Source organism: Loxodonta africana, chromosome X, assembly GCF_030014295.1.
Source record: "Loxodonta africana isolate mLoxAfr1 chromosome X, mLoxAfr1.hap2, whole genome shotgun sequence".
NCBI lineage: Eukaryota > Metazoa > Chordata > Mammalia > Proboscidea > Elephantidae > Loxodonta > Loxodonta africana.
The window spans coordinates 116,191,492-116,216,421 of NC_087369.1; the positions used below are offsets into that span (position 1 = coordinate 116,191,492).

At 36.7% G+C, this 24,930-nt stretch overlaps 2 protein-coding genes across 11 annotated transcripts in view; both read left to right on the forward strand.

Moving 5' to 3' along the window:
* DIAPH2 (diaphanous related formin 2) overlaps positions 1-24,930 on the forward strand; it is a 940,735-nt gene that overhangs the window by 229,106 nt on the left and 686,699 nt on the right. The window lies entirely within an intron of this gene.
* RPA4 (replication protein A4) lies at positions 1,297-2,706 on the forward strand. The gene is given in 6 exon segments (XM_064277965.1): positions 1,297-1,377; positions 1,430-1,686; positions 1,688-1,754; positions 1,756-1,832; positions 1,834-2,195; positions 2,198-2,706. Coding segments are annotated over 6 exon segments (915 nt in total). The 3' UTR covers positions 2,269-2,706.

Consider the following 24,930-nt stretch of genomic DNA (forward strand, 5'->3'; position numbering starts at 1 on the left):
ATTACAAGGAAACCTATTTCTGTACTCAGATGACTGTTACATGTTTACTTGTAAAACAAGTTAAGTATATTGGCTTTATGATTTTATTCCTTTTAAACCTGAGAAGTACATATAATTCTATATTTTTCTACCAGTTTTAGATACACTGTTCATGCATTTCTGTAATTTTGGGATAGCAAAAACTAAATTTTTTAACCAATAAAAAGAAATAAGAAAGAAAACACAACTAAACTTCTAAGATCTCTACACATGTAGACTATTGACTAACTACAAATGATTATTAAGGAAGAAGTCACTTGCCAATGGTGGATTCCGATAACTATTGTTCCTTTTTTAAGCGTAAAAAAAAAAACTTTCCATTAATAACACAAAATAAAATGATGTTTTATAAGGAAAAACAGTTTTTCAATGTAATAAATATTCTGGGGTCTGGTTACAAAAAATTGTTACAATCATAAGTTTAGAAATTAGTGGATGAGATGTATATAGGAACCTTATTGTGTTAATATTTTTCCTAATTTATAAAAATAGGACCATGTGTTGTACTTCTGAAATGTCTACAGAGCTCTGAAAATTAATTTAGGTATCAGCCATTCAGTTTAGATTTATATATAAATTGAAAAATATTATACTACAGTAAAACCTGCAAAAGCTGGAATCTGTAAAGCAGAAACCTGTTAGAGAAGGAGAACACAAATATTTTCCACTAACGGAGTGATAGAAAAGTGGTAAGACCGCACCCTATCAAACACGGAAAATTTGCGAGACTGAGGTCAACAAGGCAGTCCTGTCCAGTTCTGGCTTTCACAGTCTTTCATTTGTTTACAGTGACTACACACTTGGCAGAATAACTGGAAGATTATTACTCTTCAGTAAAAAAAAAAAAAAAAAAAAGCAGTGGTGAGATGTGACTTACCTTTGAACATTATAGTTATTCAGAGGTAATTTCTCTCTCCATTTATTCCAGAACACTTCTGATTTTAATGATTTGAACAAGGAATGTGAGTTCTTTGAGAACAGTAACTGTGCTGGTGGTGATTTTTCTTTTTTCCGTCCTGCGTATAGCCCACAGCACCCTACCTAGTGCCTAGCTTCAAAAATCTCAGTTCAGTGGTTGGCTGATTGAATGAGTGAATAAGTCTTATCTTTTAAACAGTGACTATAGAAGAAGTTGTGGCATTCAAGAATTAAGAGAAAAAAAAAAAGATGCACTTTTTTTAAAGATGGCAGGAAAGGGTTGAAGTTGCACGTGGAACTTTTCAAAAGTAGCTGTGCAACTGCACACTCAAAGGAGTCATGAGAGCGGGTGAGAACCTGCCAGGTCCCAATTGGCCGAAGGCAGCTGCATTCTTGCAGCTGATTGGCTCTGGGGAAAGCGTGAGCCAATTGTGCTGCCAAGATCCAGGCAATCTGTTGTAGCCCTCAGTAGAGCTTGGAGCTGGCTTGGGGAACTCACTGTGGAGATCAGAGCCAAACCTCCTCACCTGCCAGAACTGTCGTTAAAGTGAGTAAGGGTGGATATGGGAGTTATAGAAGCTTGTCTGCTGTGGGTGGAGCCAGTGGGGGTAATGGCCAACCCTCTAGGGGAGGTGCAACTCCTCCTGCTAAGCCCGGAAGATCCAAATCTGGAATCCAGACCGTTATACATTGTTGTGTAAACCAGCTGCTCACCTCTACTCTCGTTGATAATGATTAGGGGAATTGAGATTTCCCAAGTCTCTATTGTGGGGTTAATCAGGCAGGCTGAGAGGGCACCACAGTATATATATTCTTTACAAAATTGATGATATGACCTCGAAGCCTATCAAGGCGGGACAGTGGTTTGACAGAGATGATTCCGCTTCCAGTCAGAATATATGCCAAAGTGTTTGGCATCCTCAAATGTGCTGCTGAAGCAAAAAGCCTTGAGGTACTGAAAATTCATGTCGTGGAAGACATGAACAAGTTCACCACACGTGTTCTAGAAACTGTCAATGCGCACGTGATGCTGGATAAAGCCCACCAAGCCACCCCTGGGGAAAGTGTGCCTGTTGCCCCATCAGAAATGTATGACACCATCTATTACAGTGAGCACCACCTCAACTGCATCCGGTAGGAGGCGCTACGTTTTATTCACCAGTGTCCTCGACTTGAGGGAAAGAGCGCTCGGGCGCTCCAGATCGAGCTTCCCAGCGCGAGCATCAGAGCCATCAAGGAAGTGATTCCCTGACCATGGAGGGCCATGTCTGTTCTACTGTGGATAGGGAGCATTTTAAATCTGCTGACTGAGGCATCTAAAACACTCTTAATTTTTGGAAGACCCTTGTCTCCAGCTGTGAGTAATTTTGACCTGTTGACTTTTAGGAAGTAGGGTTTTTCAAGAAAAATATTAGCTGGCACCCTTTTGAAACTTTCTGCTTTTCCAACTGCTTTGAACTTTTCTGTTTTTCTAACTGTGTTTGAAGCTCAGAAGGAGATAGTGATGGATAAATTGACTGAACGTTTTGAGGAATTACCAGCAAGCTAGTGAAAATGTTACAATGTAGATAAATTTGGTAGAGAAAAGGTACAGAAAGAGCTGAAAATTATTATTTAATTGTGTGGGAGCTTCTTTTTCTGAAATATCTATATATTAGAAGAAGTATACATAGAAAGAGAACCAGCTAAGAGACCAAAAAAAAAAAAAAAAGTTTTCACACTAGACTTATTGTACACGTTTGGATTTAGCCTATTATGTTTTATCTCTTGATAAATATAATAACTGATTAGTTCCAATGTGTGCTAAAGATAGTGATTAATTCAAATGTTGAAGCGTTTATTGAGTGATTTTCTCTTATTACCATGGGTTTTTGTTTTTTAATATAAGACTATATGTCTAAATAATTACTTCACTTTTTGTAGGGTCATCTTTTAATATTTTTTCCCTTAAGGTGTGATGAAGTTTAACGATTATTTCAAATTCAATGTGATTATGTTTGGATGAAATTACTCTATTGTAGTTGCATGGTACATGGTTGCCAGACTTTTTTGAAATTTTGATGTTCTGGTATATTATCTATGGTGCTAAATGCTCTGTTTTATGTACAACAGAGTCTTATTCTTATAGTTCAGGCAAACAAATAAAAACCATTATTTTAGGAATATTAAGGTTACTAAGTTTAACAGAAATTTGTATTAAAATAGTTTTGCAAAATCTTGTTTGATTTTTTTGTAAATACATTAAAAAAGCTTTTCTTGTATGTTCTTGAGTTTTAATAGTTTTACTTGTCCAGAAGAAATTTTTCTTTTCTATGTATGTTTTAATGATATATTTTAATGTAGCTTATATTAACTTTGTGAGATTTTAAAATAACTGACCTTTAAGTAAGCTCTCAGTTATATATTCACTAAAGATGGTGTTTTTCAATGTATTTGGTTTGTTTTTTTTTTTTTTTAAAAGTTACCATTGAGTCAGTCTGACTTATAGTGACCCAATAGGATAGAGTAGAACTGACCCATAGGGTTTCCAAGGAGCATCTGGCAAATTTCAACTGCCTACCTGGTTAGCGGCTGAACTCTTAACCACTGTGCCACCATAATATATATGTGTGTGTGTGTATATATATATATATGTACACATACATACACACACACATAAATACATATAGTTGGCCCCCCATATCTGCGGGTCATCCACAGGTTCTGCACCTGCAGATTCTACCAACTACAGATTGAAAATATTTTGAAAAAAAAAAAAAGGAAAGTTCCGAAAAGCAAAACTTGAATTTGCCACAAGCTGAGCACTTCGCTGGATCCATGTGAATGAAATGATGCATAGGCATATTCTGCCTCCCACAATTTCACAGATGGCTCAGTCTCTCTCCAGCTCTCGTTGTTTGAGCGTTCTTCTCCTTGTGTCTTGTCATTGTTCCCTAAACAACACAGTGTAGTATAATAACTATTTATATAGTATTTATATTGTGTTAGGTGTTAGAAGTAATCTAGAGATGATTTAAAGCATACAGGAGGGTGTGTATAGGTTATATGAAAATACCACACCATTTTATATAAGGGACTCGAACAACCTCGGATTTTGGTATCTGCAGGGGGTTCTGGAACCAACCCCCTGTGGATATCGAGGGATTGTGTGTGTCTGTGTATATATGTATGTATATGTATGTGTGTGTGTGTTTACATATATATATATCAGATAGATAAAACAGAAAAACTTAACTAGTTTTAATTGGATCATTAAAAGGGGGATGCAAAAACAGAAAATTCCTTAAATACACCATTGTCAGTATTCCATACTGTCAGGAAAACTATAAGTGCTTGCCATACCATGGGTCAGGTGGCTGTCCCAAATCCAGTCAGCTTTGTCTTTGGGGAAGGACAGTGAGGCAAGATTGTATGGTCCAGAATTTGTGCACATAGGGCTAATCCTTCACAAGGTGACTGTGTGGAGAACTCTCCCTAAGAAGGGGTTATGAACTTGTCAGGCACTAGCCAGTATAGTAACTTCAATAAAACGAGAAGAAAAGTTATTGCATAGAGAACCCCTTGAAGTCAAGGATTATGTTTTATTCATTGTATATATTCCGATTTAGCATTATTCCTTGTGGCATTCAAAGTTTAGTAAATGAGAAAAAGTAACACACTGCTACCATGAAGTGCCTCAAGTGTGTCTGTGTGTGTACATGTACATTTTGTAGAGAGGAGTAAAAAAACAAGCAACACAAGTGTCCTTACTTTTCCTTTGAGTGTCCTGAGAATTCTTACCATAGCCTGGTAAACTACCTCCAAGCAGTGGTCTCTCCTCGACCTTTTATATATCATTTGTCTCACTCTCTGTAAACTTTTTTTCTTCCTCCTCTCTGATAAGGGGATACACTCTCCAATCCACCCCTGCAAAAAAAAAAAATAAAGAAGAAGTGGTGGTAGTGGTGGGATGTGTGCCTGTATCACGTATTTAAGTAAGTTCTGGAAGTCTTGTGTAATATTTTTTCCTCTTGGGTACTCACAGTGAATATTAGCATAGTTAAAAAAAACTTTTAGAAGTTCTGCAGGAAAGAACTTGTTTAACTTTGTCAACCCAGAGTTTCCATTTTTTTTTGAATATATAAATAAAATCTCTTTTTATTCCTTGGAAATACCTGTGACCATTACCTAATATGGACTGTCATTCTATTTTCACCAGATTTAAACCCAACTAACAGCCATAAGATTTTGCTGTCTATCCACCCTCTTCTTTGAAAGTCCCAATCTGCCTCACGGAAAACAACAAATAAACAACTAAACCAATATAGCAAACAACAGTGAACACTTGGCTACTAACCGAAAGGTTACCAATTAGAACCTACCACCCAGCAGCTCCACATGAGAAAGACCTGGCGATCTGCTCCTGTAAAGATAACAGCCCAGAAAACTCCATGAGGCAGTTCTACTCTGTCACATAGGGTTGCTATGAGTCAGAATGACTTGATGGCACCTAACAAGAACAACAGTAAACTTGGACCCAAACAAATAAAAGGAATTAAACAAGAGCTACCAAAAAAAAAAAATCAGAAAAGGAGCTAACCAGTTTAAGAATAAACCCCCAAATGAGAGTAATTTATATAACAAGAAGGAAATTACACAGAAAATAAAAGCAAAATAGTCTGTAGAAGGATAAATCACCTTAAATGCACAGGGTCTTATATAAAGATAAAAAATTCCTGAAATTAAACAGGAATCGTCAGTTATTATACAAAGAAATATTTTCCTTAAGATCATTCAAATTAGAAAACTAAGGTAAATTTCATCTGGATAAAAAACATTAACTAGGATATATGAGGAAACCTTGGTGGTGTGATGGTTAAGAGCTATGGCTACTAACCAGAAGGTCTGCAGCTCAAATCGACCAGGCGCTTCTTGGAAACCCTATGGGACGGTTCTACTCTGTCCTGCAGGGTTGCAATGAGTTAGAATTGGATATGAGAAAAAGTAGAATTCTAGGTTTGAAGGAGCCCTGGTGGCGGAGTGACTAAGCGCTTGATTGCTAACCCAAAGTTCTGTGGTTCAAACCCACCAGGCACTCTGTAGGAGAAAGATGTGTAGTCTGCTTCCTTAAAGATTACAGACTTGGAAACCCTATGGGGCAGTTGTACTCTGTCCTGTAGGGTTGTTATGAGTAGGAATTGACTCAGCGGCAATGGGATTTTTTTTTTAATGTAGGTTTATCATCCCTTAAATTTTGTTGGCCTTGCTCCCATTATAGAGGAAAAATATTCCCTAACACTAAATTCTGAAAGACAATATGTTGTATGATAGAGTCACACTGGACGGCGGGCCATGAGATCTGAGTTCTAGTACTTGATAGCTCACCCTGTTACCTCAGTCCTTCAGTGGACGTTTTTGGGGCTCGGTTTCTTCATATGTAAATAAGATTGGAGTTTTCAAGCTCTAAAATTCCATGGTTTTATGTTTCCATTTGCTTAGTTCCAATCCAGTTACCTTTGCTATTGGAACCAGATTAGTGTTTAGAAATATTTTAAAAAGTTAGAAAAATGATGATCCATAAAACTTAAAGATTTCCCAGCATTCTGTTATTTTCTTGCATTTAAAAATATTTAACTGATTCCAGACAGATATTTATAATTTCCTTTAAGATGTTAGAGACCTGGTGTCTGAATGGTTAAGCACTGGGCTGCTAACCCAAAGGTTGGTGGTTTAAACTCGCCAGCTGTTCCAAGGGAGAAAGACCTGGCAATCTGCTCCCATAAAGACTTAAAAAAGATTACAGCCTAGGAAACCCTATGGGGCAGTTATACTCTGTCTCAGTTGGAATCAACTGGATGGCAATGAATTTTTGGGGAGGGGGGGAGGGCAGTTTAAGATCAAGAAGAAAGCAATTTCTAAGTCTCTGTTACATACTGTTTTTAGAACCTGATGTTCATTAGAACATGGGCATTAGCCCCTCATGGCTGATTTTCTTCCTTACCACATTTTAACTAGTTTCTTTTCGTTCAGCCCCAGTAAAAAAAGGAAGTCAGCCCATAAATAAATAAATGTGTGTGTTTATATATGTGTGGGTGTGTATGTGTGTATAAAATATAGCTTTGTTAAACATACTCAAAGCACAGTCATTTCAGAATATGATATGAAGTCATGAGTTCCAGATTCTTAGGGCATTTAATCAGATGGTACAAGGCTCTGAGAAAGTCATTCATTATAGTACTTTCTGCTAAAGGCAAATATTTTTTTTTAATTCCTGCTAACAGCGGTTGTTAACTGGTGACATCCCAAATCACTCCCTTAGTATACGTCTCCTCAGTATTTTTACTGTGTGTGTGTGTATATATATATATATATATATAAATAACTGTATATATTCACCTGCACCTTCTTAAGCTCTATAATAGTTTCATGCATGCAGTCTGTTTTTCTCATTTAAATTTTAGACTCCTCTGCTAAGGGACCCTTTCCCCCTCTTGTTTGTTTCATTATGACTGGTACTGTGTGATACAATAATGTGTGATTTGATGTGGCTGTTGACCCACCATCAGTAACAACCTGTGCTTCCAACCTCTCCAGTACAGAAGATGAATTTGCATTAATCTGGCACTACCTTGTGGCCATGCATTTTTAGATGTCATCAGAAAAACAGAATGACGCTAACTTCCTCCTCACAGGAATGAAACCTATTGGTTAGATTCAAACCGTATTCATAAGCTACAGACAACTTAGCATGCTTTACACAACAGTCTTTTTATGGTTACATGGTGAATTAATGAAATTGAATGTTTACAAGTCTATTTAACACTCTAAAAATCCATGTGGTTTGACTGTAAAATAAATCCCAATCTGCCATCACAAATTGCATTAGACTTTGCACATACCATGATCTGTGTGTGATTTAGAATGTGGACTATGTTGTTTACAGATTTTTGCTCATATGCCTTTATTAAGGAAAGGAAGCAATGCCTCCTGAGAAATGACCACTGAGTTTGGACAATTTTAATCCCAGCCAACCCATTATAGGATATGTAGGTAGTTGGTAATATGTTTTATGAAGATTCAAAGAAATAGGTAGCAAGAAATCTTTGTCACTAAGGTTTCTCACATATGACAGAAAAACAGCAAATGCTGGTTTGAAGAATAGTATCACAGAGTTGTGATCGTGTTGGATTCTCTTCAGCGTTGTTGCTGAAATTGCCTCACAGTTTGAGGGGTATTTTACCCCACTAGGAAACTGTTTTTTTCTGTTTTGTTTGGAATGTAGTTATCTGCTAAATTCATGGTAGAGTGTCTCTGTTCACTTTCTGTGATGATAGCTTCCTCAGCCGATGTTGCCAAGCAGGTGAAAACATATCCTTTAGAGTTTATAAATGTGCAGATATTTCCATTACTTCTGGAATACTTGTTTTTACTTGATATTTTCATTCCCTTTGGATTTAAACATATTCTAGCATATTAACAAATACACATTTTATTATAATCATTGTAATGAAAATAGCTGACTCTTGACAGAAATACAAATTAGGAATGGAAAGCACTTTCTGAATTATGGGTGTTAGTAAGCATTTAAGCAGCCTATATTAAACTTATTAAAAGCTTCGCAAAGCAGCCACTACTTTCACTGCTTAGAGAGTTAATTTAAAGGTAGGTGCAGATTCATAATCTTAGAACGTTTTGCAGGGGACTACCTATAAAAAACTGAATAATGAAAATAATTTTTTACGATACAGAAGTGTGAACAGAGCTTAAAATTGTGAGCACATCTCATAAGAGCATTATCAGCAGTACTACTAAAGCAGGGCTGTCTGTTGTTGGTATTTTAAATTTGTTTGCTTTAGCTTTCAAGTGCATAAATCATTTTAGTAGACCACTAGTACATTTATCCCTAGAATAGAAAAATAGTGAATTCATTGCAGCTATGTCAATTTATATGCTTCTTTTTAAATCTTGGGCAACAATTTGAATTAACATCGGCCATATCCAACCTCATTTGAGTAAGTTGGCACTATAAATATTAAGTAACTTCAAATTTTTCATGATACATTATTAACTTCAAAATACAATTTTGACTTCAGGAAGATGCAGTTTATACCTCGGAATAAAAGCAAACTATATCTGTGTGTCCTATATTAGCCTTAAAGAATTAGAAACAGCAGATACTCATCCCAATTTCTGAAGTATTGTTTTAGTAGGAGAAAATATTAAGACGTTTAATGTAAGTGGTAGCAGAGGTGAGGCAAAGATGGCAGAGTAGTCAGATGCTTCCTGTCGTCCCTCTTATAACAAAGACCTGAAAAAACGAGTGAATCGATTATATATGACAATCCAGGAGTACTAGACATCAAAGAGAAAGTTAAGGAGTCGGACTGAGCGGCAGAGGGAGGGAAGGATAGTTTAGAAGCAGCGAGAATTTGCCAGACCTGATCTGGCCGACACGCTGCAGGCTGGATTGGCTGGTGTGCACAAGCTGAGACAAGCAGTAACGCTTGGGTCAAATTTTCCACACTGGGAGAAACCGAGTGGCAAAGAGTCTGCACAATCCTACGGAATCAGGGGAAAGCTGTGCTAGATCTGAAAAAATTAAGTGTAACTGTATAACCTATGGCACAGGATCAAAAAAAACCCTTGCCGCTCTGGGAAGTACCTCTCTCCCATTCACCTGCCCCCACCCTGCTCTGCTCTGGCTTCAGTGATAGCTGAATGGTGCTGGCATAACTGGATACCCATCTGCAAAAAAGTGAAACAAGGCCCATACCTCACAGCATATAAAAAAGTAACTCAAAATGGATCAATGACCTAAGTAGGAATCTAAAACGATGAAGATTATGGAAGAAAAATAGGGACAATGTTAGGAGCCCTAATATAAGGCATAAACAGAATATAAAATATAGCTAACAATGCACAAATACCAGAAGAGAAACTAGGTAACTGGGAGCTCCTAAAAATCAAACACTTAAGCTCATCAAAAGACTTAACCAAAATGGTAAAAAGACAACCTACAGACTGGGAAAAATTTTTGGCTACTACATATCAGATCAAGGTCTAATCTCTAAAATCTATAAGACACTGGAAAACCTCAACAACAAAATGACAAATAACCCAATTAAAAAATGAGGAAACGATATGAACAAGCAGTTCACCAAAGAAGACATTCAGGTGGCTAATAGATAATATGAGGAAATGCTCATGATCATTAGCCATTAGAGAAATGCAAATCAAAACAATGAGATACCATCTCACCCCAACAAGGCTAGCATCAATCAAAAAACACAAAATAATAAATGTTGGAGAGGTTGTGGAGATACTGGAATGCATATTCACTGCTGATGGGAATGTAAAATGGTACAACCACTTTGGAAGTTGAATTGGTGCTTTCTTAAAAAGCTAGAAATAGAACTACCATACAATCCAACAATCCCACTCCTTGGAATATATCCTAGAGAAATCAGAGCTGTCACACCAGTAGATATATGCACACCCATGTTCATTGCAGCACCGTTCACAATAGCAAAAAGATGGCAGCAACCTAGGTGTCCATCAACCAACGAACGAATAAGCAAATTATGGTATATACACACAATGGAATACTCTGCAGCAATAAGGAACAGTGAGGAATCTGGGAAACATCTCACAGCATGGATGAATCTGGAAGGCATGCTGAGTGAAATTAGTCACAAAAGGGCAAATATTGTATGAAACCACTATTATAAGAACTCAAGAAAAGGTTTAAACACAGAAGAAAACATTCTTTGATGGCTCTGAGGGTGAGGAGGGAGGGAGAAGGGAATTCACTTACTAGACAGTAGGTAAGAATTATTTTAGATGAAGGAAGGACAACACACAATACAAGAGAAGTCAGCACAACTGAATTAAGCCAACAGCTAAGAAGTTTCCTGAACGCAACAAAACACTTTGAGGGACAGAGTAGCAGGGGCAGGGATCTGAGGACCATGGTTTCAGGGGACATCTAGGTCAATGGGCATAACAAAGTTTATTAAGAAAATATTCTGCATCCCACTCTCGTGAGTGGCGTCTAGGGTCTTCACAGCTTGCAAGCGGCCACCTAAGATGCATCAATTGGTCTCAACCTATCTGGAGCAAAGGAGAATGAATAACACAAGACACAAGGAAAATATTAGCCCAGGAGACAAAGGGTCAAATAAACCGGAGACTCCTTCAGACTGAGGCAAGAAGAATTTGATGGTGCCTGGCTATCACCAGTGATGGCCCTGACAGAGAACACAACAGAGAATCCCTGATGGAGCAGGAGAAAAGTGTGATGCAGAACTCAAATTCTAGTAAAAAGACCAGACTTAATGGTTTGACTGAGACTAGAGTAACTCCAGAAAACATGGCCCCTGCACTCTTCTGTTAACCCAGAACTAAACCATTCCCCAAGCCAACTCTTCAGACAAAGATTAGAATGGAGTATAAAACATAAAATCATACTTGTGAAGAGTGTGTTTCTTAGTTTAAGTAGATACAGCAGACTAAATGGGCAGCTCCTGTCCAGAGGCGAGATGAGAAGGCAGAAAAGGATAGGAGCTGGTCGAATGGACACAGGAAACCTGGAGTGGAAAGGGGGAGTTTTCCTATCACATTATAGGGATTGCAACTAGGGTCAGATAATAATACGTGTATAAATTTTTGTATGAGAAATTAACTTGAGCTATAAACTTTCACCTAAGGCACAATAAATTAAAATAAATAAATAAATGGTGGCTCAGCTTTTGTGATGGCATTTTATTTTATTATTATATGACATTTATAAGCTCTACCAAGGCAATACATTTTCTCATGTAAATGATATGTTTTATGTTAGAAAGCCAATTTATATATTCAAAATCAGCTAAAATAATTAGAAACTTTTAACTGGACATGTGGTTATAAAGGTATATAAAATGTAGCAGCAGAGTCTAGGCGTACTATTTAAATGGATTTCTTAATGGAAGACTAACTTTCCTCTGTTTAAAAACATTTTACATGTGTTCTATTTTATATTCTATAATTAGTCAAAGTCAATCTTTGGAAGGACATGCTTATAAGTAATTGTCACTTCAAATATTTACATTTCCTGAACTATATAAATTAATTTTAATAAAGTCTTGGACAAAAGGACTAATGGACCACAAGTACCATAGCCTCCACCAGGCTGAGTCCAGCACAACTAGATGGTGCCCGGCTACCACCACCTACTGCTCTGACAGGGACCACGCTAGAGAGTCCGGGACAGAGCTGGAGGAAAATGTAGAACAAAATTCTAACTCACAAAAGAGACCAGACTTACTGGCCTTTGAGAGACTGGAGAAACTCTGAGAGTATGGCCCCTGGACAGACTTTTAGCTCAGTAATGAAGTCACTCCTAAGGTTTACCCTTCAGCCAAAGATTAGACAGGACCATAAAACAAAATGAAAGTAAACGGACACATTAGCCGAGGTGCAAGGATGAGAAGTCAGGAGGGGACAGGAAAGGTGGTAATGGGGAACCAAGGGTCGAGAAGGGAAGAGTGTTGACATGTCATGGGGGTTGGCAACCAGTGTCACAAAGCAGTATTTATATTAATTGTTTAACAAGAAGCCAGTTTGCTCTGAAAACCTTCATCTAAAGTATATGTATTAAAAAAAGGTCTTTGACACACAGAGTTTGTATATTTCTCCTTTCCTTTTGGGGTTCTCACCATCAAGTGATCACTTGATATGCACTGCTACTAACTTATAATAGGAAATGTAGATCTCTGTCTTAGTCATCTAGTGCTGCTCTAACAGAAATACCACAAGTGGATGGCTTTAACAAAGAAAAATGTATTTTCTCTTGGTCTAGTAGGCTAGAAGTCTAAATTCAGGGCACTGGCACCAGAGGAAGGCTTTTTTTCTTTGTCAGCTCTGGAGGAAGGTACTTGTCATCAGTCTTCCCTTGGTATGGGAGGATCTCAGTGCAGAAACCTCAGGTCCAAAGGATGTGCTCTGCTCCTGGTGCTACTTTCTTGGTGCTATAGGATCCCTGTTCTCTGCTAGCTTCCCTTTCATCTCTTGAGAGATAAAAGGTTGTGCAGGCCACACCCCAGGGTAACTCCCTTTACATTGGATCAGGGATATGACCTTGTAAGGGTGTTAAAATCCCACCCTGATCTTCTTTAAGATAAAATTACAATCGCAAAATGGAGGACAGCCCCAGAATACTGGGATTCATGGCCTAACCAAGTTGATACACACATTTTTGGGGGACATAATTCAGTGCATGACGATATCCTACTACCATTAAGGCAGGGGTACAATTAAAAACTCCAAGTAAGCAAGAAGAGAGGGTGGTATTAAAACACAAACAAAAGAAAACCATAGGTCAGTGCCCAGTAATGATCTCAGTATAAAATAGTTGGAAGTTTCTTTGCAGCCAAAGGTAGGTTGGGGAAGGCAGAATAATGAGAGACATCGCCGTTGTCTGATGCATGACCGTGCATCAGTCTGTTTCAGGAGACACAGTCTTCCTAATGCTGAACTCAGAGAATTTTATTTTGTGGTTCTTTAAATGAGGGATGTTGAACAACACAGTAGAGTGAGTTCTTCACAGTTTTGAATAGTGTACAGAGATTTTCTATGAGTGTCCATTTCCTCTATGGGGCTTTGATTTAAAAAAAAAAAAAGGTCATGGTGTTTTGACAAAGACCCAGAGTAACAGTACTGTTCTGCAGCTTTCTAGTAATGTATCCTGCCACCAAGGTGTGCTTGAGAAATATCCCTTTGGCTCTCTCCCTGGAACATCTGTCATCTTAGCTGGACTTTTGATAGGAGCTAGATAGCTGACAATTCACAATTAAGATGCCAGAAAGCACCTGGAGTGCAGGTATTCTTGTGAGGTAGATTGAAAGGAGATCCATGTGTATTAGATAACAGTGTTCGCTCTGTGACCCCAGCAGTTCGATTGGTGTTAGATAATGGACAGCTAATTTTGGGAGATTTCCCACCTGGTCAGCAAAGCTATATAGGTGCATCGCGTCTCACATTAGGCAGTTTAAACCTGAAAATCTTTTGTTGAAATTGAATGCATGATGTCAGAATAGAGAAGGCGGCATAACATTATAGTGTACTTTTTAAAAGTAAATCAGTGTTAAGTGATGTAGCTTACTGGCCTGACATATGAATATGAATCTAAACCTTGAAACACTCAGAATCATGTCACTCCTATTTGTTAGCTCTGTTAAACAACATTCAGTGTTACTGAAAATATGCAGATTGGTTCTACTTCTGTCTATTTTGGGGAATACTACGTGAGTACCGAGTACTGTTCTCGGTAAGGCTATGTGCCTAACCATACCTCCTTTAATACTTGATCCCAAGAGAGTTTCCTGGAGAGAATTTCTTAAAATGACATGTTCAACATTTATTTATCCAGAAGTATTTAAGACTAGAATGCTATAGTTAAACAGAATTAAAAAAAAATTTATCATAAATTTCTGTTTGTAAATTAGCAATTGTCAAAGAATAATAATACCCTGATATGGATCCAGCATTAAAACTATATTAAACATTAATGAATTTTTCTTCAATGTAGAAAATGCTTATGAATTTTATAGTGACTTTAAGGTCTGTATTCTCAATGTTAATTAAAATGGCATAATACTTTAAATGTAAGTGGTATGGGACAGTGAACTGGGAGTATTCTGTAACCTTATGGCGTACTTTGTGCCTTAAAAATCTGTCAGTTTATTTTTTCATCATTACTTCTGGGAATAGAATGCAGAATGTGTTGTGGTGAGTTGTTATTTCGTGGGCTTTCCATTAATTTTATTTTCTGTTTTTTTATATTATTCGCATATGATAGTTATGATTTTAAATGTTGAAATCATGTCTTAATATTGCTGATGACAGTAGTTTGACTCCAGTGTTCCACCTTAATACATTTCCCAATCCTTTCTAAGTATCTTGAAAAGTTGGAGTACTAGAAGTTAATAATAGACTGCTTTAGAATGATTAATTTTGATGAGCAAGAGAAAATTCAGTATATAGATTGATTTTTCTAACATGTGACTGAAAATTTCTGAAGCATCTCAACATGAGAAATACTAGATAGCACAGTGGAGAAATAAGCACCATACTGGACACCTACTCTGAAGCTATATATAAGCATGTTGCTGGACTTTTTTTAGTTTGTGGGCTCACAACAGGACATCATGCTTGGTAAAGTAGAGGGTCAGCAAAAAAAGAAGACGACCCTCAATGAGATGGATTAAAGCAGTGGCTGTAACAATGGGCTCAAACATAACAATGATTGTGAGGATGGCACAGGATGGGGCTGTTTTGTTCTGTCATACATAGGGTCGCTGTGGGTTGGAACCAACCTGACAGCACCTAACAACAGTAAGAACAATAGTATTAAGGAATGTTTTTTTTTTTTTTTTAAATAATCTCCTCTTTTATGTTCTTTGTCTTAGAGAGCTCATCCATCCATTCAGGGTTTGGCTCTGATCTCTGTGTATATGATTTGGAGTCTCCACTGACATTTGCTGTTCATCATATTTGCCCATCTTTTCATTTGCAGTATCTCTTGCGTTGTTTTTACATTTCTATTGCCAGTAGTCTAATTCAGGCCTCACTCCGTTCAGAGACTTGAATTGATAAAAGACTCTTATTTTTCCAGCTAAAAGAGGCCATTAAACAAACAAACAAAAAACCCAAACCTGTTGACGTTGAGTCGATCCTGACTCATAGCAACCCCAGTGGACAGAGTAAATCCGCCCCATATGATTTCCAAGGAGCACCTGGTGTATTCAAACTGCCGACCTTTATGGTTAGCAGCCTTAGCTCTTAATCACTATGCCACTAGGGTTTCCAAAAGAGGTCATTGGGTTTATTAGTCAAAGTGAGTAAGGGAAAGCACAAGGCAATCAGAGAAGTCTAGAAAGTCAGGAGGAAGGAACCTTAAAATGGCTGACTGTGTTGTTCCTGCTGGTAATGATGCAAATAAGGCTAAGCAAGGATTTTTATTCCCAAATTAATAATAAGTGGCTCTATTTTTTCCAGGTGATTCCTAATTCTTGTATTTCGTGTCAGGGAAAATATCAATTAACAGTTAAGTAGAAGTTTACAGATATGTTTTTCAATGGCATGGCTAGATCTCATAAGAACAAATTGCAGCATGATAAGGCTCTGCTGTCAATGCTGAACAATTAAATATTTTATCACTACATGGGAAACAAGAAGTATTTTTGGCCATTCTTAATGTTTCTATTATCTTACTAAAGTTTCCCTTGTCTTGATGACGAAACCCAGAATAAATCATTAAAAAACAAACAAACAAAAAAACTCACTGGTATTGCTTTCATTTCACAATATACCCACTGATGATATTTTTATGAATTCTAGGTTTTTTCCCATGTACAATCACAAATGGAAAATAACCAAAATACTTGAAACCATTAATTGACAATTTTTACATTAGTTGTTGATAATATAGTTGAATGAAAGGCCTGTAAAAGTTGAGGAGTGCTGGATTCTAATTATGCCATTGCCATTAACAAGCCCTGTGACCTAAGACAAGTCACTAAACTTTTTTAGTTTCCTCATATGTAAAATGAAGGACTCAATATGGGATAATTTAGTTTGATTTCACACCAATAAGTCTACTCTTATCAGTGTGTGTTCTTTCATGGAGGTTTGTTCATTCATTAATGGTAAATGAGGATAAAACCATGTTGTTAATTTAAATTGTTTGTGTTCATTTTGGCTTTCAACTGTTCCAGTTGAAAAAAAAGAGTGTCCTTGTCATTTTGAAGAAGGTCAAAGTTATTTCAGCAATCAAAACATTCTTTCTTCAAAAAGCATTTATTTGTTCTGAAAGATTTATCAAGTATGAATGGATACCTTTTATACATAGCTGTGTCTCTAGATTTTTTCTGAAAATAAGTGCAAGCCTGGTTGAAAATTATAGAAGGCTAATATTTCTTTCTTAGGTATTTTATACTGCAGCTAGTCCTATAAAGATTTTGTCTATATCTTATGAACATGTTTGTTATTATTGTTGTTATTCCTTTAAACCAAAACCAAGCCAGTTGCCATGGAGTTGATTTTAACTCATGGCTATCCCATGTGTATCAGAGTAGAACTGTGCTCCATAGATTTTCAGTGGCTGATTTTTCAGGAGTAGATTGCCAGGCCTTTCTTCTGAGGCACCTCTTGGTGGACTCATACCACCAACTTTTTGGTTAGCTGGCTACCACTTTAACTATTTGCAGCACCCAGGGATTCCCCGATGGTATATATCACTGTGGTAGAGAAAAATAATTAGTACATTTGGTTTAATTTGTCTTAGATAAGCTTTAACAATTCACAACTTGTCTAATGATGGACTATTAAATATTTTGAATGTTCATTGTTCAATAAGTATATTTTGAAAAAAATTTATTAATGTTGGCTGCATTAAGGCATTTAACCGTGGCTAAAAGTGCCTGTGAATGTCTCTGGGTGGTGCAAACTGTTTGCACTTGACTACTAATTGAAAAGGTGGCATTCCCTCCCACTGAGCAACACTGGCGATCTGCTTCCCTAAAGATTAAAAAAAAAATTACAGCCCAGAAAAATCCTGTGGAGCTCAGTTCTACTTTGTAACACTTGTGGTCGCCATGAATTGGAATTGACTTCTTGGCAACGGGGTTTTTTTTTTTTTTTAAGAGTGCACGTACGTGTGCATAAAAGACACATACAAAATATCCATGCTTTCTTTCCCAGGTCTGGGTGGAAGAGGTTTTAAAATATTACATAAAAATAAAGCAGAAAAGACTAAAACAATTACCATTACAGATCGTTTCAGCAAGAAGAAAACATTTAGATTTGTTAAGATATATCCACAATGAGGAATTATAGAAATGGTTCTTTTTAGATTTGGTTGCAGTTATCCTGAATAAAAATATTCATGAGTGTTAACTTTCTTTGATCTTTGTCCATGTAGCTATCACACTCTATAATGAGTCTTTAATTACATGTTTTTGAAACTGCACCTGGCAAGTAAAAAGGCCTGTTGCATTTCTCTTGTTCAGTCATCAAATAGCAATTACCCATCAACTCTCCTTACCCCTGTCACAGTGAAAGAAAATTCATTTAACTTCTCTGCTGCCCACCAGAATCAGACGGTATAACGTACAAATTAGTTTAGGGAAAAAAAAGGGAAACGTGCGGGTGGTATATGCTGATGCCTCTGTTTTCCGCCTTGCATTCAAAGAACGTTTTACTTACCTTATTCACAAAAGATAAACTGGGTGTCAGCTCTATTTAGTAATTTCCAGGGTTTATAGATTAGAATGTGATTTATTGGAGTAACTTCATTTTAACAAAATTTCACTAAAGTAAAAGAAATTAGATGTCCTGTGGAGTGCGTGGTGGAGTTTTCACTGTATTGCTTAAGGTAGGGAAGTAAAGCAGTACATTTTCCTTGTGTAGTTAAAATTTTAAGTTTGCCTAGTTGTATGAAGACACCTTTAGTAAGTGCCCTAACATAATTATGTTTATATTTCAAACATATGAAGGAAGTTTAAAATATGCCTTTAGCTTTTGCTTGAATATTTGGGATGCTCTTTTCCCACTTGTTTTCCCTCTATTAACTGCAGATTGAAGACTATTTTCATTTTCATTCACATTTTTTATAGATATTTTTGCATTATGAGGGAAGACAGTCTCTTATACTGTTCTAACAATAATTTTGAAGGGTGGTGGGGAGGAAAATAGTCTTTATTGCGTGACTTGTTAGACATTTTAACAGATTTGATCTTAAACCATTTCTTTGACTATATCCAAAGTAATTTAGACAGCTTAAGAAACTAATTTTAATGCTTAAGGAAATTTTATCCTTTCAGAGGGAATATTTTTTTATTAACTTTTATTGAGCTTCAAGTGAATGTTTACAAATCAAGTCAGACTGTCACATATAAGTTTATATACATCTTACTCCGTACTCCCACTTGTTCTCCCCCTAATGAGTCAGCCCTTCCAGTCTCTCCTTTCGTGACAATTTTGCCAGCTTCCAACTCTCTCTATCCTCCCATCCCCCCTCCAGACAGGAGATGCCAACATAGTCTCAAGTGTCCACCTGATATAATTAGCTCACTCTTCATCAGCATCTCTCTCCTACCCACTGTCCAGTCCCTTCCATGTCTGATGAGTTGTCTTCGGGAATGGTTCCTGTCCTGGGCCAACAGAAGGTTTGGGGACCATGACCGCCGGGATTCCTCTACTCTCAGTCAGACCATTAAGTCTGGTCTTTTTATGAGAATTTGGGGTCTGCATCCCACTGATCTCCTGCTCCCTCAGGGGTTCTCTGTTGTGCTCCCTGTGAGGGCAGTCATCGATTGTGGCCGAGCACCAACTAGTTCTTCTGGTCTCAGGATGATGTAGGTCTCTGGTTCATGTGGCCCTTTCTGTTCAGAGGGAATATTTTACTTAAAATATTGCCCTCAAGAGATTTTTGCATGTACCTTAGGCATTTATAATTTGTTGGGAATGTGTAAGAGGAAGTTGCTTTTGTATAATATACGCAACTAGAAAGAGCATACATCCTCCGTTGGAAGGAAGTCTTAAAAATGTGTGAGTAGCATGAAACAGAGCAGAATGTTTCCAATGAGACCTGATGGGGAAAATAAATGCAGCAAGGTGAAACCCTTTTAAGTGAGTAACAAAGATTAAAGAGAAAGATGCAATGTCTTTTTTGGTGTTTTTTGAGGAGAGTGAGATCTATCTCAGAATTAAGTCAAAACCATGAGAGAAGTAGCTGGACAATTGATGTATCCAACACTTCCATGAATCAGGTGAAAGAAAAGGGTCAGTGCACATCATGTTTCAAAGGTATATCTGCACATATATCTAGAAATGGCAATTTTGCATCTAATAATTGATCAGAGATAGTTCATGCACTAGTCTACCATAGCGAATAGTTTCCAAGGTCATTGAAGTACCCAAAATTATTGTACTTACTTTCATGTAGACGAACCTGAATGGAAATACATGGTTTTGTTGAACTAAGATCAAGTCAGTTGAAAATAAAACTGAAAAAATAGCATATGCAAATTCATGTTGCTGTTTTATTTTTTAATGGATGCATATATTGACAGTTGAATTATCTGTGAAGCTCATTCATTTGAACTGAAAGAAGCTGAAAAACTAAGTTTTCCTTAGCTATTTTTGGGGCTATTAACCTTGAGCTGAATGCATAATAGTGCCTGCATTGAGTTATGCATTGGTTTTAATCACCCAGGTCTCATCTTCTTCCTGTAAGTGCATATAACTAGGCTAAGTTTTAAGTACATTCAAAAACATTGCATTTGCAACATTGGTATTAAAATTAGATGTTTTCTTGTAAAAACAGAAAATACACCCACCATTTACCGTAATTTGTACAGCCTCCTCAACCCTTTGAATTAGTTTCATGTGTTACAATTTTACCAACTTTCTGAATTCCCCCAAGAAATTCTGAACTATCATTTATTTTATTTGATGTTCCAGTGGTTTGGGTTGTAGTATGAGATTACACATGGGAATAGAACACCATTAGAGAGAAATACAGTCCTTTGTACAGAACACATAACCCTCTTTACTAGCCTTTAACACTGCACAAACAGTGATAAAGGGATGACATGACTAATATTGGGCTCCTTCACATGAGACCAATTGCCTTTACAGCTTAGGGGACTCAGTATAGAACTTTCTAATTTTAGCTTTAATCCTTTTGAAAGATATAAGTCAATGGAACAGTTTAATCATAAATGGGTATGCAAACAGTATTTGCTTTTATGGTTGTATTGTGTATAGTGTAATGAACTCATTTGTCCACTAAATCTTTGAATTTAAACTATATTTATATGAACAGTAACTAAGTAATTCAGTGTCTGAATCTCCAAATTATGGATGAAAGGTTGAGGTTTTGGAAAACCGTGAAGGGTTTTCTTTTACGTGTATCTGTGAAGGAGCAGAACCTCATTCTCTCCTCCAGTAGGTACATTTATAGAATTTCCCCCACTTCGTTTTGCCCTGGAGAGCTAGAAAGGGAGAGAACCTTGCTTTCTTTTGGATTTCTAGCTAAATGAATCCTCTGATATACTTTTATTAAATAAGATTTTCTTTCCTGATCAGTGTAAGTGAGCCTTTTAAAGATAGTGGCCTCAGAAGTTCTGAAGTCTTGGGATAGATTTGTTTTAAAACCTTAATGTTCATATATTTTGATAGGATACTTTCTCTCGGCATTAGTCTTGAACTATAAATTCATTCTTTTTTCCTTTCTCTCTCTACCATTGTAATTTCCATGACTATCGTAATGTGAGTTGACCAGCACCAAATAGTTAGAATTAAATATACACAAAATTGAATAAACAAAAACCCATTGCCGCCAAGTCAATTCTGAGCCATAGCAACCCTATAGGACAGAGTAGAACTGCCCCATAGGGTTTCCAAGGAGCAGCTGGTGGATTTGAACTGCTGACCTTTTGGTTAGTAGTTGTAGCACTTAACCACTACACCACCAGGGCTTCCCCAAAATTGAATAGTAACAGCGAATTAAAGAAAACACATGAGCTAATATGAGTACTGCATATTTAAAATATTTGTAGTCTTATTTTTAAAATAAATCAGTAGGGATCTACTATATGTTTAGATTCTTTTGTATATTTCATATTAATTAAATTAATTAAAGTACATTTTACTAAATGAATGGTGAAAAGCGTTTGTGTTAATATTATTGAAAATAATTCTTTAACGTAGGTCTAAAATTCAGGATGTATTTTAGACTAGAAAATTCAAAGAGCATTCAAATTTTTGGTTTTTAACATTCTTAAAAATATCTTAATACTGGCTTCACTGTGCTGTTTCATATGCCTTGTTTTATTTAGTCCTCACAGAGACCTGCCGAGGTGTAGATACTATCCTTATCATCCCTACTTTGAAGATAAGAAAGTAAGCTTAGAGAAGTTAAGTAACTGATCAAAAGTCATACAGCTAGAAGATTGTAAAGATAGGATCAAAATATAAAATCATCTTTCTCTACAGTTTATGCGTTTAATCATGCCAGTGTATGGTTTCCTAGCATATTCCATTGTTGGATGGTGGCATGCTTCCCTAATCTTTGAGTAAACTTGGGTGAGGGTCTTTAATTTTGAACTTCTTGAGCAGTGTACCAGATGTTGTGCTCCCTGATATATATATAGCCAAGCCTTTTATATGTATGTTTGGAAAATTCTGTCTCATTATGTGTCATTCCTCTTGCCTGCTATATAATCTCTCTGGCTTCTTTTTCAGTCTACAAACCTAAGCCTGATCTCTTGTCCACTCATATATTAATCCTCCTGATTGATTTTTCCATTGTTTTTGCTTGGGTGGTTCATTTTTTCTGAAACTTACATGTGAATGTTTATGACAGCTTTATTACTAATTGTCAAAACCTTGAAACAACCGAAGTGTTCACCAGCTGTTGAATGGATAAACAAATTGTGGTACATCCGTAGAAGAAAAAGGAATGGACTACTGAAATGTACAACAATGTGTTTGGCTCTCAAGAATTATACTAAGTGAAAGAAATCAGACACAAAAACCTGTATATTGTATGATTCCATTTACTCAGGAAACAGGGATAGGAATCAGAGAAGTGATTGTCAGGGACCAAGAGGCAGGGAAAAGGGATTGACTTCAAAGGGGAATGAGGGAATGTTTTGGGGTGATGGAAATGTTCTATATCTTGTTTGTTTTGGTGGTTACATCACTATATATGTTTATCAGAATGACAGATTTTATGATATGTAAATCATACCTTATAAGAGGAAAGTAAAAAAAAGTTTTTCGGGTGGTTATAGAAATTATGAAAGATCATTCTCCTCCACTTATTTCTTGTTTAGTTCTTCTTAATTCTCTTCTATTTGTCTCATATATTTGAAGTCCATGTAGAACTGTGATTTCTTATTTCAGGGCTGATATGCTACTTTTTTTATGCTACAGGAAATTTACCTATCTTTGCCTGAAATCCTTGAGTGCAGATTTTAAGTTGAGTCATTAGCTGTGCTTTTATAGTTCTAGATGTTCCAATTAGTACTGAATAACTGAGGTGAAATTTGCATTCTCTGTAAAATTATACCAAATATTCCTGCCTCAACTGGGTACCTGATCTGTATTCTGTGACAGTGGGCGTACACAGTATGGCTGGGACAGTTTATAAAGCAGTCTTGAGTTCTGAGCCTGAGTCCTGCCTCAGAAAGACTTCAGCCACTTCTCAGCCAACCATTGTTCTATACTACTGGCTCTCAGATTGGATTGAACATCAGACTCTCCTGGAAGAACAGTTAATAATATACAGATTTCTGAGCCCTACCCCCAGAATTATTGATTCTGTAGGTATGGGGTACCAAACCAAATCCGTTGCCGTCAAGTCTATTCCAACTCATAGCGACACTGTAGGGCAGAGTAGAACTGCCCCTAGGGTTTCCAAGGAACAGCTGATGGATTTGAACTGCTGGCCTTTTGGTTAAGAGCCAAGTTCTTAACCGTTGTGCCACCAGGGCTCTGAAGCGTAAATCAGTGGCTTTGGAAGTAAGCTCATCACCCGGGTAATTTTTAGAAATTTAGGTCTTGAGTGGGGGCCTAAGAATTTGTATTTTTAACAACAATTAACCCAGGTGATGCTGATGGTTTTGTTTTGGGGAGCTTACTTTCAAAACCAGTGATTTATGCTTGCTTCTGCTGTTGCAATATCAACTCCTGCCCTCATATAGGTGCCAGCATTTTGCTTTTAAACTGTTTCATCATTTCATGGCTACTCTTGTATAATATTCATTTGTTCATTCACAAATATTTGATTCCTGAAAAACACAGTGTTGCTGGCAAGAGAAAAAGGGGGGAAAAAAACGAATGTCTGCTGTTCGTTACCCTCCCCCCTACCTTTCTTCTAACATCTAGTGGCATCATGCTTACACCATAATTATTTTGTCTCTCTAACAACAGGCTCCTTTTGGGGTCCCTTTTCTCTGTGTTAAAATTTTAATGACTCCTACTAGGTCTCCTCTGCCCATTGGCCAAAAATATTCTTCAGTTAAGACTTTTCATTCCTTCGTTTGTAATAAATAAGCCCTGCCTCTTCACACTTAAGTTTCATGATTGTATCCTATTTTTTTTCAAAGCAATAGTAATTTTTACTGAATGAAGCCAAAGTACCACAAACTGTACAATTTAAAGCAGTTTGGGATGTGTGAGTGACTGATTTCAAGAGAACACATATAAATCATGCTCTTGTGTCAAATGCTTCCCTAAACCACAGAAGAAATAACCGTAGTAATTTTAATAGTGTTAGTTATAAAAAGAACTTGAGTCCAATTTTGAATTAAAAAAACTATTTGCGAGTGCTAAATTCAAAGAAATCATAGATTATCTTTCCAAATGCCATAGCAGATATCGAGGCCCATATATATAAATTTGTTCAGGATTCCTATTATTTTAAGGTTGCTATAAAGTATTTTTATAAAAATATATTTTTATAAAAAAAACATATCGCGCTGTAACGGCATCTGCTGATTTTTCCCCGGGATAGATTAAATACAGTATATTATTCTTAGAGCTGATGTCTTCTTATCCTTTTACTGCCACCCCGCTGATTATCAAGAGTCTTTAGAGAGAATAGCTCATTGCACTGGATTATTACATGCCTCAATTGAATAGTAACTTGCTGCCAATTATCGTTACAATGCCATATTGATTTTTGCTTATTTCCACAATGGAAATTAAAGGAGAATTTGTTTAAAATGAGTTTTTATATATCTTGTAGATGTGATTGGTTCTGAATATTTGAGGTATTTTTTGAATCTGTTTTCCTCAGTGGTCTGTTGTCTTTTACTGATATTCTCTTAGAAATTTAAGTCTTTGCTTTGTTGATAAGCTTTACTTTGTCAGATATGAAGTCATTGGTTTGAAAACTGTGGAATGAAATGAAGTTCTGGCTTAAATATTTAGAGTATAGAGTTT